The following is a 16,095-nucleotide window of genomic DNA, read 5'->3' as shown; positions in this document are numbered from 1 at the left end:
CTGAAATCACTGGGATTACATTTTATTATCTTGCTGTGGTTTTAGTTAATAACGCGATGTCTAAGGCAGCCCAATCTCCTCTTTTATCTGTTTACTCTTTAAAATGAAAGCCAAGGTTGATGTTTATTTTCGTACAGGATTATGGATAAATAAATATGTTTATGTATTTATCTTTAATAAATACATGAAATATTTTCACATTGGTTGACTGTAGTACACGTACTGTAGATATCTAAAAGTTTTTCATCTTCATTTGAACGTACTTGTCTTTTGAAGCCATCTTTATTTACAAGCTGTCGTTAACATTGTCTTTCCTACTATTGTCCTAATTTTCTCAGCCTGCTGATTATAGAAGTACTTGTGTATGCACCATTTCTTTCACAGATTAATGCCTTTGATGGGTAGCCAGAGGAAAAATTAGGATTTAATCAAGACACATTTCCTTCCATCTTTCAGTTTAGGGCTGAGGGGAGCCGAACCCTATCCCAGCAATCCGTCACAGTGCACACTAACACTCACACCATGGCCAATTAGCCTACAAGGGTGTCTTTGGACTGGGGGAAGAAACCAGGGCACCTGGAGGAAACACATGCGAACACAGGGAGACGAGACAAGCTCCATGCATATATACCCCAGGAGCTGAACTCAGGGACCCAGTGCTGCAAGGCAGCACAGTCTAACCACTGTGTCACTGCACCATCCCATCAAGTAAAAATGGAAAAAGATTACTTCAGATACTTTTTATTTTTTCCATTCATAGGGACCTGCTGTTTTGTCAGGCCACACTTGGTACCTAAGCGGCAATATCAAATTAATGGAGACTTCTGTCTTCTCACTTCATCATCTATTACTAAAACAGACCTATTTGAACGAATCATGTCTTCTAAACGTGTCTTATCTGTTGTCTGCAGCAGACAACATTCCTCATTTTTGTGCCAGCATAAAAATGCTGAATTTATTTGTGTTGATTCGCATAACAAACCTTTAACGAGGTACAGTGGAGACGACTACAGTACTTGTCCTTCAGTCACATGTACTGTATGCAAATCGATTTCATCTCCATATTTTGTTTATTGGCGTTGCCAGGAAACGCGCGTTTCCTGCTCCGTGTCCTTCTCGCGAGAGCACGGCCGTTGCCAGGAGACCGCTGTGTTGCTCTGTAGGCCGATGCTGCAAATCGCGACAGCAGCTCTGCTAGAACAGCAAAATATTTTCACCCCTGCCTTTTACTCAGAATCAATAGTTTCTTGAAAATGGTAAGTCTGCATGTATTTTACTTTTATTTTTACTTACGGTAGCTTTGGAAACATGATTTATGAGGATCACCTTGGGGTTGACGATCGTGGCTGTGAAAACTAAGCGTCCAAGTGAATTGATTTTATGCGTAATAATGCAGTCGAATAGTTTAAGATGCTTTTGTTAAACAACTCAGCTTTTGGACAGACGTGACGTCGTGCTACTGTGTGTGTATTGTGTGTTGTGTGTGTGTGCTGTGTGTATTTTGTGTTTTGCTCTGTGGGGTGTGTGTTGTGTTGTGTGTATTGTGTTGTGTGGTGTGTGTGTGGTGTTGTGGACGCTGCTGCTGTTGATCTTGAGTTCTGAGGACTCAGTAGTAAATCTGATAGGAGGTTTTAAAAGGCTGAAGCGCGTCTCTTATTCCCAGCCCCCCAAGAAGAAGAAAGGAGGGAAGAAGGGGTCGGCCAAGGGGAAGAGCCCCACTGTGGTGGACGGGATTTCCACGGAGGAAATGTCCAAGGAGCAGGTGAGCTGTGGCGATATACTCGTGCGCTGTCGCGACGTGTTGTATTATGTTTCAGAATGTTTAAAAGAAAGGCACATGTGACATTAAATTGCCAAATAAAACATTGTATAGAAAGTAATATAATAAATAATCATACTAAATAATAATAAAGAAAAAAATAAACGACCATAAACACGTGTGTAAAGACAGACAGACAGTGTCGGGCAGACACAGACAGTGGTAAAAAGGTGAGTTTTGACTTTGCATTTGAGGAGAGTCCAAGATTTTGTCCCTGGCAGAGTCTGAGAAGCACGTTCCCTGTCACTGGCGCACCTGCGCAGGCGTGAGGCGGGCTCTGGCGCACCTGCGCAGGCGTGAGGCGGGCTCTGGCGCAGCTGCGCAGGCGTGAGGCGGGCTCTGGCGCACCTGCGCAGGCGTGAGGCGAGCGGGCTCTGCTACACCTGTGCAAGCGTCCACTCGCTCTGTTTCCAGCCCCAAGGCTCGGCTCACCTCGAAGTCTGTGGCTACTTGTGTGCAGCTGGAGGAGCACATTGTCCGCCTGCGAGAGGAGCTGGACCGGGAGAGGGAGGAGCGCAACTACTTCCAGCTGGAGAGGGACAAGATCCACACCTTCTGGGACATCACCAAGCGCCAGCTGGAGGAGAAGAAGGCGGAGCTGAGGAACAAGGACCGGGAGATGGAGGACTCCGAGGAGCGGCACCAAGTAGAAATCAAGGTTAGGAGGGCTGTCTGCTCTGTTTGGCTTGCTAATATTTTTTTTCCCCTACCAATATTGAACAAACATGACTTAAGGTAAGAACATACTGTAAGAAAGGACAACTGAGAGGAGGTCTTTCAGCCCATCTGGTCTGTTTGGTAGTCAGTAGCTAATTGATCCCAGGGTCTCATCCAGCTGTTTCTTGAAAGAAGCCGGAGCATCGGCTTCAACAACGTGGCCGGGCAGCTTGTTTCACACTCCCACCACTCTTTGGGTAAAGAAGGGGCTCCTGTTCTCATTTCTAAATGCGCTTCCGTCCGTTTCCTCTGGTTCATGTATCGGTGCTCTATCTGAAGACGGTCGCTGGGTTAAGGGCATCAAACCTGTGCTGAGTTTGAACACCTGGGTCAGGTCTCCCCGAGAAGGGTTCTGGTCCTTCAGCCTGCGTGGGACGTTCCCTTGAGCCCTGAGCTCCCTCAACCAAGGAGTGCACTTCATAATGGGATGAAATAGAGCTGGTAAAGAGTGTTGAGGGCTTTTAGTGGTTACATGTCGTCCACTAAGGGCAGATTTGTCGTTTTATGAAGGTTTACAGAGTATCACTGGTATGATTGTTGGCCTCGGTTTTCTGTGAGGATCGTTATTTGTGCCCAGTTTCTGTCATAGTCCATAAAGGCCTAGAAGAGGGCTTCCAATCCAAAATCATTGCTGAAATTTTACATTGTGCATCAAATGATTTTCTTTTTTTATGAACATCTATGTCTCTAAGCAAAATGCTCAGAGTGTATTATAGCCCTGATGACTTCAAGATGCAATCATAATAACCTTACAATTTTCCTTAACATTGAAGAGAATGGTGGGTGCCTGTAAAAAAACAATAGGTTACCTGAATAATTAATAACAATAATTCAGTTAAAAAATACTTCATTCATCCCCAGGGGAGTAATTAATATAATTTCACTCTGATTACTTTTCATGTGGTTATTGTTTCAGAACTCGTTTGCATTGATAGTAGTCCTTTTTGTGCTGCTGCAGAATATTGTGGATTGTTTCGGCAGGTGTACAAACAGAAGGTGAAGCACCTGCTGTACGAACATCAGAACAGCACCTCCGAGCTGAAGGCGGAAGGGGTCATCTCTGCGAAGCTGATGCAGAAGGAGCAGAGCGAGAAGGAGGACGCGCTGCGGAAGGGTATGCGCACGCTCAAGGTGGATATAAAAGAGCAGGAACTCGCCAATGAGAATTTGGTCAAGAGCTTGAAACTGGTATGTGGACATTTTTTTAAATGTATTTAAAAATATATATCATATATATGTTTGTATATATATTTCATTTTAATTGTCCTCTGTGTTTAACTGGAAGATCGAGTCTTAATTTAAGCTTTTTTCTCCACTTACAACCTGAACAGAAACACGATGAAGAAATTTCCAAACTGAGGAATGATTTTGAAAGACAAGTGCGAGGTACAACTTCCTTTTCAATAATGCCATTTCCCTTCTACAAGTTAAGAGGCCAATAGATATGAGTAATAAACTGGGATTTGTGTTTGTGTATTTGTATTTTACTGTTTCGCTTGTAGTCTTGATGTATAGCTCCACCTAGTGATGTAGATCAGTAACAGTCAGAATATTGCTGTGTGTTTTCATATTCACTGTTGGACAGAGACTTACTGCCTTTGTGCTGAAACACGAGACAGAGACAGCTCTGAATTCATTGTCTCTGACTAATGTATTTCATTAGATGATAAATGAGAATGTCATTGTTTGCCATTCTCTGCATCTTGAATGAAAAACAAAATAAAATACTCTTTGCTGGAGTTTACAACCCTCGTCAGGAAAAGCAGAGTGAAAATGGATGGATGGTTAAAGAAATAGCTTATGTGCTTCGAATGTAGATGTTGCCTTCATTATTTTTTCCCTTGATACATAGTCTAAAATTCTTTAATATTCATTTAATATTCTGTGTATGGCAAACCGATAACTTGCTAGTTAGATGTCTGTGATGGGTACTTTCAAAATATGTGAATGTTCCTTTTGGTTTTAACTAAAATAAATATGAATTAAGTTTTATTTTTTAATTGCTTTATTAATTGATTAATTGCTTCATATTAATTGTTTAATAATCCCTCTTAAAGGCCCTTTTTCCTTTACTTCCCGTTGAGCAGAAATAGAAGCAAAGTATGAGAAGAAGATGCAGGTGTTGCGGGAGGAGCTGGAGCTCAGGCGGAAGACGGAGATCCACGAGATTGAGGAGAGGAAGAACAGCCAGATCAACACGCTGATGAAGAACCACGAGAAGGCTTTCAGCGACATCAAGAATTACTACAACGACATCACCCTCAACAACCTGGCCCTGATCAACTCGCTGAAAGTAAGGAATGAGGAGCACAAAGTGCCTCTCGCGGCCAGGCTCCCGACCGGCTGAGATCTCTTGTCCTTGTGCTGTGAAACACACTGAGGTGGAGGACAGTTTGAATCCCATTTGTAAGCCAAAATACTTCAGGTTTTTGGAAATCTTCGGTGCTCATATTAAAACATTTGTAGCTTTACTTCCACTTTTAGGAATGACAGTTAATAATAATAACAACAAAAACACTATTTCGTTTCAGCTTTGATTTAATTTTTACATTTCTGATAGCTCTTCGTGAACTCTAGTCTGTGTCTGGAGGGATACAGGACCTCCTTTGCCTTTGACCAATGCTTCGGTCCCCCTCATTTTCAGGCTTGTGCAAACTTTGCATTGATCTTGTACCCTCGGCCCCGTCAATGTCCTGATTGTGTCGCAGTGACCCCGGCAGGACATTCCTCAGCAGGAGCCTGCGGGGGTTGATTCTCGAATGTCTGTCTTGCGTGCAGGAGCAGGTGGAGGAGATGAAGCGCAAGGAGGAGCGAATGGAGAAGGAGATGGCGGAGGTGCTGCTCCAGAACAAGAGACTCACAGAGCCCCTGCAAAGGGCGAAGGAGGAGGTGGCTGAGCTCCAGAAGCAGCTGGCCAATTATGAGAAGGATAAGGTTTCCCTAGCGGTATGTGTCTCATACAAACCATCCAAATTTCTGCAGAGTTTGAGTCTGTGTCTGAGGTGGGTGTGATTAGATCTCGACAATGTCTTTGTCCCCACTGGCCTATGCAGGAGAGAGGTAAGAAAGAAGCAGTTGCAGTGTTTATGACAAAGCACTTGAATGATACAGAAAACATGTGGCAGAAGGGTCAGAAGGTAACGATGAAATGTTTTGGTCTAAATTTAAAGCGTTGAGTCTAGGTACAAGCCCAGCACAACACATGATCAGCTGTGTCCCGGCTAGCTGCACGCTGCCATGAGGACACTTCTCATCAGCCGGGCCTGGCAGCTTGGCAAATGCCAAGTGAACTCTAGAGGGAAACCTGGTTGGCTCAAAACCTTCATCAAACCTTCATCATTTTAGCACGGCAATGAACAGACCACTAAACATGGGAAATTTAACCACTGTGTTAAGTTGGTAGACACCTATTCAAAAATGGTGTGTCTATGAAGTACTGGTGTAGGGTGGTTGAAGACTTGTGCAAGTATAATTTTATATTTATTTTTAGGTTTTGTCCATATTCAACCTTCAAAATAACAGAATTGAGTTTGATTATTACAGTTTGGAATAATAAAGTGCAATTGAACTTTTTGAAACTGTATTTGTAGTGGTATAAACGTGACACTGCTTGTTCTGTTAAAATGTTTACAAGGCCTTGTAAATATATTTACCTAAAGGATACAGTTCACCCTTTCAGCACTAATGCAGTAAGGATGGTGTTTTTCAGGGAACTAACACGATGTGACTATTTTTCTAACCATGGGTTATTTGTTCAGACCTTAGATGATTTTCTGTTCATTCTTTTTTGAAGTCTATTGCATGTAGAGAACGCATTAACTTTTAAAAAGTATCTCTTCTTTGTAAAAACAAATAGACAAATAAAATAGTCAGGGTTAATAATGTTAACAATGTTAACATAAGGTTAATAATGTTATTTTTTGTCAGGGGGCCAAGGCGCGTTTGAAGGTGGCAGACAAGGAAATGAAAGACTTGAAATGGGAGCATGAAGTACTGGAACAGCGGTTCAGCAAGGTAACACAGTTACAGTTCATAAAATCAACACTCCTTCACCTGGAAGTATAAACCTTTCCTCATTCCTCTTTTTATACAACATAAACGCAGTCTGGAATCATTGGCGGATCAGTGGATTGTTCTGTGTTGTACACTCTGAGCAGAATTTCACTGTCCATCCATCTGTCTTCTACCCGCTTTGTCCAGTTCAGGGTCACGGTGGAGCCGGAGTCTATCTCAGCAAGCGGGGGTACACCCTGGACAGGACACCAGTCCATCGCAGGGCACACACAGACACACACACACCCTGGACAGGACACCAGTCCATCGCAGGGCACACACAGACACACACACACCCTGGACAGGACACCACAGGACACCAGATTGCTGGATTGAGATTGTTGCATGACTGTTCTGTAGACTGTGCTTCTGTCTCATCATTGTTCTCGGTGCATCCAGGCTCAGGCTGAGCGAGATGAGCTGTACCAGAAGTTTGTGAAAGCTATTCAGGAGGTCCAACAGAAGAGTGGCTTCAAGAACCTCCTGTTGGAAAGAAAGCTCAGTGCTCTCACCGAAACACTGGAGAAGAAGGAGGCTCAGCTGAATGAGGTCCTTTCTGCATCCAACCTCGACCCAACAGCACTGACCATTGTAACACGCAAACTGGAGGTATGCTCTTAAACCCCCCCCCCCCCCCCTTGAAAACCCGTCCGTAACCTGATTTGGGCCCCAAAATCCAGCGCTGAGCCTGAAAATTGTGTAAATAGTGTGTGAATGCTAACCCTAACCCTACCTGGGGTGTCAACTGAGCATGTCTGTGATCTACTGTAGACATCACTTGTCTGAGCAGCCACTGAGCACAGTTTGCCTATTTTGTGAAGATGTAGAAGAAAGATATTATCTGAAATGTTTTTTTTTTCTTTTAAAGGATGTTTTGGACTCCAAGAATGTTGCTATTAAAGATTTACAGTATGAGCTGGCTAGAGTTTGTAAGGTAGGAATGGTCATATCTTTTAGGGGTAATGGGATAAATACATTAAAAAATGGCTTAATTTTAAAGAATTCAAAAGAATTCATTTTGAGGTACCTACTTAGAAAACTCAACTATTTCCTTGAATTCTAAGTGTTCTGTTCACATGCATTATAATTTTACAAATCTTGTATATTTGATTTCTTCTGAAAAAGTATAGTTTATAGTTATTAAACTGTTGATAATTATGAATTATAACAGCCAAAGAATTCTGATTGTTTCACTTATACTGTGCTTCATTTATACCTGTGCTGCATGTAGGTATATGATGATATAGATATGATTCTGGGAAAAGGGTGCTCTGGAATGTATTCCTTTTAGCTTTTCGGGCTATATACTGTAGCAATGGGAGTTTTAACAGATTTTGAGAACTTAGATCATCACTCCACAGTTATTTGTTTTGAGAATGAATGTACAATGAAGTACAGTACCTTACGTTTGTGTTTTTAAAAAATTTTAGGCTCACAATGATTTGCTGCGGACATATGAAGCTAAGCTGCATGCTTTTGGGATTCCAGTGGATGAGCTGGGATTCAAACCGCTGGAGAGCACAGTGGCAGGACAGACTCTTGGGAAGGGGCCAGCAGGACTGGTTTCTTCCCCAACATAAAAAAACTGTCAGAGATGTTGCTGGACATTGATAAAACAGAGGACGTCTAAGTTTCTTCTTGAATCTTGAATATCGCTGCAGCCTTGCTTTGTAAAACTATAGCCTTTGATCCACTCTCTAGAGGCAAAGTTTTTATGAGAAACCAACCAATGGCCCTCATTTTATACTTTTCAGTATTCATATTATCATGCTATCTGTTATCAGAAAATGAAGAATATATTTATCTGAAACAAAAATGTTTTCTTTTTCAGATTCAGCTCATTTTAAATCCTCTTTTGCTGAGATGGTTTTAATACCTGAAGGCTTATATGGATTCAGTTTAAACCTGTGTTCTGAAGCAAAACCGACTGAAAGATGAGATTTTTCTTTAAGAGGATAGTGTGCTTGTGAATTCCCACACACGTTAATTAGTTTTATTTCTGAAACATCTGAAACTGTTATTGCATAGTCAAGGAACCTCTTGAACTCAATTAAGTTTTCTGTTCTTCATTATTTAAAAACAACATTTTTTCATACCAGAATGGTTTTGCTACATTCATGAATTTCCAGTAGTTCCTTGTTAACAGTGTGTAGCAAAATTAATTATAGTGACACACATATTTACTCGTTACTCAGTTTTATCAGTATCCAGAGGTGGCTTCACTTACAAGCAGATTATTTCTGTTTCAATGTAATGTGAACCAAACTTTGATGTGGAAGGTGTGCTGGAGCTGATGTTAAAGCAGATTCATGAACACAACTAGATACCTAAATTTCAACTGTAAAGAAGTATGAACAACGAAGTTAAAGACTTAACTTCACTGGTAAATGGTTTTTAAACACCAGATCACAAATGAGAATGCATCTGAATGAGAGAGAAATTCAGCAACAGAAAGTTGGAACAGTTCTTCTACAATAAAAGAAAGTACTCAGGAAAAATCTTAAAATGACCATAAATTGGAAAGAACATTTTCTTCCTGTACCTAATAAACACAAGACAGTACAACAAAGAGGAACATTTTCACACTTAGAAGAACACAGACAGACCCATTTTCTCAATTCAAATGTGGCCTCTTCACACCTCTTCAGATCTCATTCACATGAACAGTTCCCACTCCTTCACAGAGACAGTCTGCCTTCTTCTGGTTACTTTACTGTGCTGGAGACTCTTTCACATAGGCCTCTACACGGTCATGCCTCATACCTCCCAGTCAAGAAAGGATCTGGGGTCAGTGGGCTCCTGTACTGTATATGATGTAGATATTACTTATCACTTGAACGAAGTATTGAGCTCAGTGGCTGTTTGCAAGGTCTTCATATCCTTGTGGTTTAGAACAATACATGCTGGAGGAGCTTGCAGACAGACTGAGGCAAATGTGTCCAAACCTTTTGGATCTAACAATTAGTGCTCAGTTGACATTTATGTAGTACTGAAATTAAATAGCATTGCTTTACACATTCTTACATGATGAAACACTATTGAATGGATATGATGGCGTCATGTTTCATTTCACTTGAAGCTAAAAACGCATACATCCCTCTAAGTAGTTGTTTATTAAATGTGATCTAACACTCGGGTGGTTTGTCTGAAGCACCAATGTACTGCGATATAGTGTACACACTGTGAAGTCGAGACAGGCACCCCGATTGCGGAAAGCCGCGCAGGCGCGTTGTCGCCGGCGAGCAGTTTGTCTTTCGTGGGCCGCCGTAGCGCTTGTGGGGGGTCGGGCTGCGGTTCAGTGTGACCCCACAACAGACCCGAGCGGTCCTGGGCTCTCGTTGTCCAGACCCGATACCTGCATAGGTGTAGCCGGTTTCCAGAGGCAGTAAGAAAAGCAAAGCTGAACGAAGAATGGATCCTGCTGTCCAGTTAAAACCTGGTATTTCTTTGATCAAGTTGAGGTCTTCGGGCAGTACAGTACTGACACCGTTTAACTCCTTCCACATCGATATACTCTGAAAGTACATTGTACACGTCGCAAAACTTACATACACGGAACATAATTTCTTATGTTTTTTTCTGTCTACTTTAGGCGTTACGAAATGGGATATTCGGCAGAAGGTGTGGGATTACATAGAAGCCAATAATTTAGCTAACTTTCCACGACCGGTTCATCACAGGATCCCCAACTTTAAGGTAGTGTTACACGACGTTATTTAGTGTTATGCATCAGATATGGCACCAAAAGAGTTATAGAGCAAATGCTTTCAAATATTTAAATTTTCTAAAGTATGGGTTCAGTTTTCAAGTGTGTTTTGATGGCCGCAAGGTACCGAGCAAACATCTCACCGGTCCTGCGTCTGTTTCTCACTCGGACAGGGCGCCGCCCACGCTGGACACAGGCTGTCCGGCTTGCAGGAGTTCAGGGCCGGCAGGGTGATCAAAGTCAACCCAGACAAACCCCAGGAGCAAGCTCGCTTTATTACCCTGGACGTAAGTCCCGTTTCATCGCTGTCTCTGTCTGCTCCAGGGGGCCTACCGCTCCTGCGACCAGCTCGCAAGTCTGGGGGTCCTCCAGCATGCGAGCGAAGTTAAGGTGGACCCCGATAAGCCACTAGAGGGAGCTCGTCTCGCTGTCCTGCAGGTAACCTACTGTTGAGGAGGATCGAGGGGGAAACTGGACACAGAGAATGCTTAGCACTGTTTTCTTAACCTTAACATCCGTGCCAGGCAAGTCGAATATAACCTTGTGTTCTACAGATCCCCATCATGGTGCTGCTCATATTGGTACACATCATCCGGTCTCTTCCTCATCATTCTGTACAGTATTTTTTAATCTCTTGAAAGAATTCTGTATGTTGACATTTTTTTTTTAAAGTGAGGGCAAGCGCAGGCGTCACTTTCGAGAAGTTAAATCTGTAACAGCACTAGCCAGTCGTGGCATTGTATGAGAGTAACTGTGGCAATTGCTGTCTGAATTCTGTCCTGTGTTTATGATTGATGTGAGTTCAGGTAGAGTAGAGGTATCCTTGGGGACATCTGGACACTGTGGATGAAATGATTTGAAATGGACGTGTATTTATCAGTGAAGCTGTTGCTCCTCCTGGCGGAGCTTAGCATAGAACAGGTTCTTGTGGGCGACACCCCTGGCCTAGAAGGAAAGGGTTTTGACTCTGACCACAACAAAGTGCCTTTTTATTTCAGGCAGGCAAAACCTTGCTGGTCCCCACCCCACGCCTCAGGACTGGGCTGTTCAATAGGATTGTTCCTCCCCAAAGAGCCACCAAAGAAGACCTCCGCATCTGCTCCACTTCCCAGGTGACCTCTGCCTGCATGTTTCTCCTGTGTCCGATGGGCTCGGCGTTCCTGCACCTGTCCCGTGTCACATAAGCAGGGCAGGGAAGATCCCACACTCATTTCCATGTAGTGTCTCGGTGACTTTCACACAGCTAACACAGGTAAAAGGCATGATAGAAGAAGACTGCAGTGCAGCAAAAAGCCATTTTATGAAGACCAGTATGGTAGAGTCTTTCAAAACTCTGCTTCATGCTGCAATGAAGACAGTGATCTTTAATAACTGAATGGACTCCCAGGTTTGTACGTTTTGAAATGTTTTTAATTTTGTAATCTTTTTGTTCCTACTCTCTATATTAAGCAGTTCTTGCACTTTGTAGTTCGGTGCTTTTTTAAAAAATAATAAAAGCCATTGTGCAATTGGCATCAGCTGAACAATGAGTAATTATAGCATATGTGCTGACTGACTTCATGTGATATTAAAAATGATGTCCTCTGACAGTCGTTTCCGTTTGGCTGTCTCGAGCCAGCTCTCTTTCTGGTGGTTTGCAATGGCCAGTGTCTGTGCCTGTAACTTGACTGCTTGCCACTCTTTGTTTTGCAGGGTGTGAAGCAGTACAGTGTGCCTGTTGGTCTGGATGCTAAAGTACATGTGGACTTGGTGGTGGTGGGGTCTGTAGCAGTATCTGAGAAAGGTCAGTTAGATTTGAATTACTGCTAGACTCAAAGTCAGTACGCTATGTTAACAGTCGTGTCCCATGCCACCCCCTGTAGGCCCTTTTTTTTGGAATGAAGTTACTACCTTCTGCTACGTTGTCAGCAAAATATTTTTGTCTGTTGAGTTGTGACCCACATGTTTGTTTTAGGTTCCCAGTGGACTTTTTCTGTCCTCAGACATTACTACCTACAGAGATGTTCCTTGCCTGCAGCCTCTGAGCTCCTCATCTTTTTTATCCAGGGTATCGTATTGGGAAAGGAGAAGGGTTTGCCGATATGGAATACGCCATGATGGTTTCAATGGGAGCAGTTAATGATTCTACAATCATCGTTACTGTTGTCCATGACTGTCAGGTTAGTACTGAATTCTTCACAGACATGTGGACCTGTAGAGGAGTAATTCCTCACCTTGTTGTCCATTTGATTTTCAATCTGGACACTGTCAAAATCAGTAGTCTGTTTGACAGCTCTGTAAATACTTTTCAACTCTTAGCAATAGAATCAGTAATATATCCTTACTTCTCTGGTTACCTTTTCCTCAGTTTGTGTTAGTTCCTGTGGAGTAAGGATTATTTAAGAGTTGTGGTGTTAGAGCTCATAAAAAAAGTAGAGATTTCAAAAGGATGTAAAAAAAACACTTGTTGGTGACATAAACAATTCAGTCAGCCATAATGTCTTCGAGTGTTTTACAAGGCCAGTGGTTAACCGAGTGTTTCCAAATGTGCTTGTTGATGTGTGTTGCAGGTTGTTGATCTTCCCGAGGAGCTGGTGGAAGGCCACGACCTTACTGTGGACTACATCCTCACTCCGAGCCGCGTGATCAAAACAGGTTGCTCTCGGCCCAAACCACAAGGAATTTTTTGGGCTAAGGTACAGTTTGTTTATATTTCTTTAAGAATAATGACTTCAGTACTGAGGAAGAAGTGTCCTTTTCCTTGTGTGCATTGTCGCAAATGCTGATGTCAGGTTGTTTATTTTTTTATGGAAATCACCCATGTGACCCTGAACCCATCTTTCCCAGTAGCTCAGTGGGGGAGTCTTCCTCTATGCTATGCTATGCTATGCTATGGGCTTTTTGTCCTCCTCCAGCTGGATTCGGACATGTTGGATAAGATACCGATCCTGAAGAAACTCCGCTACATGGAACAGAAGGCAGGGAAAGATGTGACACTGAAGAAGATGCTTTCCGGGACTGCTGCCTTAGGGGAGAGGCCATCTGGTGTCCTCACCCACAGCTCTGAGGGCAGAGACTCCGCTCCAGGGCCGAGGGACAGGGACTCCGCTCCAGGGCCGGGGGACAGAGACACCGCTCCAGGGCCGAGGGACAGAGACTCCGCTCCAGGGCCGAGGGACAGGGACTCCGCTCCAGGGCCGAGGGACAGAGACTCCGCTCCAGGGCCGAGGGACAGAGACTCCGCTCCAGGGCCGAGGGACAGAGACTCCGCTCCAGGGCCGGGGGACAGAGACTCCGCTCCAGGGCCGGGGGACAGGGACTCCGCTCCAGGGCCGAGGGACAGGGACTCCGCTCCTGGGCCGAGGGACAGAGACTCCGCTCCAGGGCCGGGGGACAGAGACTCCGCTCCAGGGCCGAGGGACAGGGACTCCGCTCCAGGGCCGGGGGACAGAGACTCCGCTCCAGGGCCGGGGGACAGAGACTCCGCTCCAGGGCCGAGGGACAGGGACTCCGCTCCAGGGCCGAGGGACAGGGACTCCGCTCCAGGGCCGGGGGACAGAGACTCCGCTCCAGGGCCGGGGGACAGAGACTCCGCTCCAGGGCCGGGGGACAGAGACACCGCTCCAGGGCCGGGGGACAGAGACACCGCTCCAGGGCCGAGGGACAGAGGCAGGGATTCGGACTCCAAGGTGAAAAACCCCGGGCAGGATAGGACCTCCACCATTTACATTGGCAGCCTTCCTCCCAGCCTGCGAGTGAGAGAGCTGAAGAGCGCCCTGAGGGAGCGCGGCGCCGTGCCTGTACGTCTGAACTGGCAGGGAGCACAGCGCAGGGCCTTCCTGGATTACAGCGACCAGCAGACCGCAGAGAGAGTTCTGGCTGTTCTGCAGGGGTTTTGTATAAACGGGAACAGCATCCGCGCTGAACTGGCAGCGAGTCAGAGAAACAGCTGGAGAACAGGCCAAGTTCTCAGACGACCCAGAACAACAAGCACTGAAGGTGGTGCTGAAATCCAGGGTCTTCCATGAATGCAGGGTTTTTTCAGCAGTGCAGGAGGGATGGCAGTCAGGATGTACAGTGTGAAGAGCTTATTTGTTTTTCAGAGAACCCTTCCTTTTCCAGGAGGTTTTCATTAGGGTTTTTCCTTGCTTAACTTTCGTTAACACCACCGTATCATGCAATGTTGAACTGGAACAGGATGACGTTTATCTTTGATGTTGTGGAGGACGAAATGGAATAATCGAATTTCTGGGTGATGAAGGTAGATCTGCACAACCAGAGCATGTTGAACTGTGTTGAGGCCGTACCATATTACAGCAACTGTGTTTTTGATTACTTGGAGTGAATATTGTAATCGGAATAGCTCTATCGCTAGTTACCATCTAGCACATACCAGTTTAAAACAGAACGTGACTTAGGACAAGCAGATGGGGAAGTCTTTTCATTATTGTAGTTATTGGTAAAACTTGTTACGTTTGACAGAATGTTTTAAGACATGAAAGCATTCTTGGGCGCAGTAAAAAATAAACTTAAGTTGAATTGAACTTTGTTTTTGTTTGTTAGATGAAGTGTTCTTTATTTTCAGTTGTTCTACAGTTATAGTTGTGCCTCAGTACAGACGCCATACTCTGTGTATTGTTAGACGATTTATATATTCATAATTTAACTGTAGTTTATGAATATATGGAATTATTCACCTGTTCATCACATAATTGTGCCCAGGTTCAACATCACTGGCATCAATCGTGCAGCTCGGTCTGACTCGGAAGCAGCTGAGCTCTGCTGTTAGGCCTGTTTAATATTCCCAGTACAGATCCCAGATTACTGCACAGCATGCCCCATTATTATTAATAATAATTCCTTGCACTTATGTAGCTCTTTTCTGGACACTCCACTCAAAGCGCTTTACAGGTAATGGGGATCCCCTCCACCACCACCAGTGTGCAGCCCCACCTGGCGACAGCAGCCATAGTGCGCCAGTACGTTCCCCACAGACCAACTCTCGGTGGGGAGGAGAGCAGAGTGATTAAGCCAGGTCGGATATGCAGATTATTAGGAGGCCATGACTGGTGGCCAGGACACCAGGGTAACACCCCTACTCTTTTCTAGAGATGCCCTGGGATTTTTAGTGATCACAGAGAGTCAGGAAATTGATTTTATGTTTCATCTGAAGGACGGTGTCTTTTTACAGTATAGTGCTCCCCTCTCTATACTGGGGCTTTAGAACCCACATGGACCGCAGGGAGAGCGCCCCCTACTGGCCCCACTAACACCTCTTCCAGCAGCAGCCTTAGTTTTCCCAGGAGTCTCCTATCCAGGTACTGGCCAGGCTCACACCCACTTAGCCTCTGTGGGCTGCCAATTGTGCATGGTGATATGGCTTATTAACCCTGTTACTGCAAACAACTCCACAGGTTACCACACAACGTGCTCCACTAATAGTACTGAACAGTTTAATCACATATTCAAATGACCCAACTATTGCTTAATGATGTTATAACTCTCTGTTTAGGTATAAAGCAGCCCATCATGAAGAGAAAACTGTGCAGAATTTTTAATGGAATAAGTTTCATTTGTGTTTTGACCTGATTTGTTTACTGCCGCTGACTGAAGCTTCCTGACTGTATTTCATGGTGCTGTTCTTTCAGTGCACCCTGGCTATTTATAGATATATTTCATCTACATACAATTGAATTGGTTGCACTTTAGGAATAGCCTGTGTGCTATGTGTTGTCCGTTTGAGAGTAACCCAGTATTTGAGCACTTTTAGAGACCAGTTAGATTGTCCCTCACTTTCCATTGATGAGGGAGCTTGTGTGCT

At 44.2% G+C, this 16,095-nt stretch overlaps 2 protein-coding genes and 1 long non-coding RNA gene across 4 annotated transcripts; 2 read left to right on the top strand and 1 right to left on the bottom strand.

The window, feature by feature from the left end:
* Positions 1 to 1,127: 1,127 nt before the first annotated feature.
* Positions 1,128 to 8,639, top strand: drc4 (dynein regulatory complex subunit 4). Its single transcript, XM_088613744.1, has 11 exons — positions 1,128 to 1,256; positions 1,664 to 1,762; positions 2,280 to 2,477; positions 3,518 to 3,724; positions 3,868 to 3,922; positions 4,624 to 4,829; positions 5,315 to 5,482; positions 6,464 to 6,550; positions 6,989 to 7,198; positions 7,458 to 7,523; positions 8,020 to 8,639. The coding sequence occupies exons 1-11, from the start codon at positions 1,254 to 1,256 to the stop codon at positions 8,167 to 8,169; spliced, it is 1,449 nt and encodes a 482-aa protein (XP_088469870.1). The 5' UTR covers positions 1,128 to 1,253; the 3' UTR covers positions 8,170 to 8,639.
* A 400-nt stretch (positions 8,640 to 9,039) lies between these two features.
* On the bottom strand, positions 9,040 to 10,577 carry LOC148644207 (uncharacterized). The gene is made up of 2 exons (XR_015928660.1): positions 10,439 to 10,577; positions 9,040 to 10,104 (listed from the first exon to the last, which is right to left on the bottom strand). It is a non-coding gene; the product is annotated as an uncharacterized LOC148644207 (long non-coding RNA).
* Positions 9,888 to 14,818, top strand: mthfsd (methenyltetrahydrofolate synthetase domain containing). 2 transcript variants are annotated; one of them, XM_088613742.1, is made up of 8 exons: positions 9,888 to 10,028; positions 10,182 to 10,285; positions 10,620 to 10,733; positions 11,294 to 11,407; positions 11,988 to 12,078; positions 12,342 to 12,454; positions 12,845 to 12,970; positions 13,190 to 14,818. In XM_088613742.1, the coding sequence occupies exons 1-8, from the start codon at positions 10,001 to 10,003 to the stop codon at positions 14,300 to 14,302; spliced, it is 1,803 nt and encodes a 600-aa protein (XP_088469868.1). In that variant the 5' UTR covers positions 9,888 to 10,000; the 3' UTR covers positions 14,303 to 14,818. The 2 variants fall into 2 exon arrangements, with proteins under 2 accessions (XP_088469868.1, XP_088469869.1); XM_088613743.1 differs by lacking the exon at positions 10,620 to 10,733 and adding an exon at positions 10,469 to 10,582.
* Positions 14,819 to 16,095: the final 1,277 nt, after the last annotated feature.

The sequence above is a fragment of the Lepisosteus platostomus genome, chromosome 20 (genome assembly GCF_059453375.1).
Source record: "Lepisosteus platostomus isolate fLepPlt1 chromosome 20, fLepPlt1.hap1, whole genome shotgun sequence".
Taxonomy (NCBI): Eukaryota; Metazoa; Chordata; class Actinopteri; order Semionotiformes; family Lepisosteidae; genus Lepisosteus; species Lepisosteus platostomus.
The sequence above is the reverse complement of the archived record's forward strand: the minus strand, read 5'-3'. Positions and strand labels throughout refer to the sequence as shown.

What these genes read in the sequence shown, in the direction of transcription:
- mthfsd (XM_088613742.1), top strand. Translation starts at nt 10,001, where the DNA reads ATGGATCCTGCTGTCCAGTTAAAACCTG. An exon ending in GCATCTGCTCCACTTCCCAG is followed by an intron (nt 11,408 to 11,987) that starts GTGACCTCTGCC and finishes TTTGTTTTGCAG; the next exon opens with GGTGTGAAGCAGTACAGTGT. An exon ending in TGTAGCAGTATCTGAGAAAG is followed by an intron (nt 12,079 to 12,341) that starts GTCAGTTAGATT and finishes TTTTTTATCCAG; the next exon opens with GGTATCGTATTGGGAAAGGA.
- drc4 (XM_088613744.1), top strand. An exon ending in TGGTCAAGAGCTTGAAACTG is followed by an intron (nt 3,725 to 3,867) that starts GTATGTGGACAT and finishes CAACCTGAACAG; the next exon opens with AAACACGATGAAGAAATTTC. An exon ending in CCCTGATCAACTCGCTGAAA is followed by an intron (nt 4,830 to 5,314) that starts GTAAGGAATGAG and finishes TCTTGCGTGCAG; the next exon opens with GAGCAGGTGGAGGAGATGAA.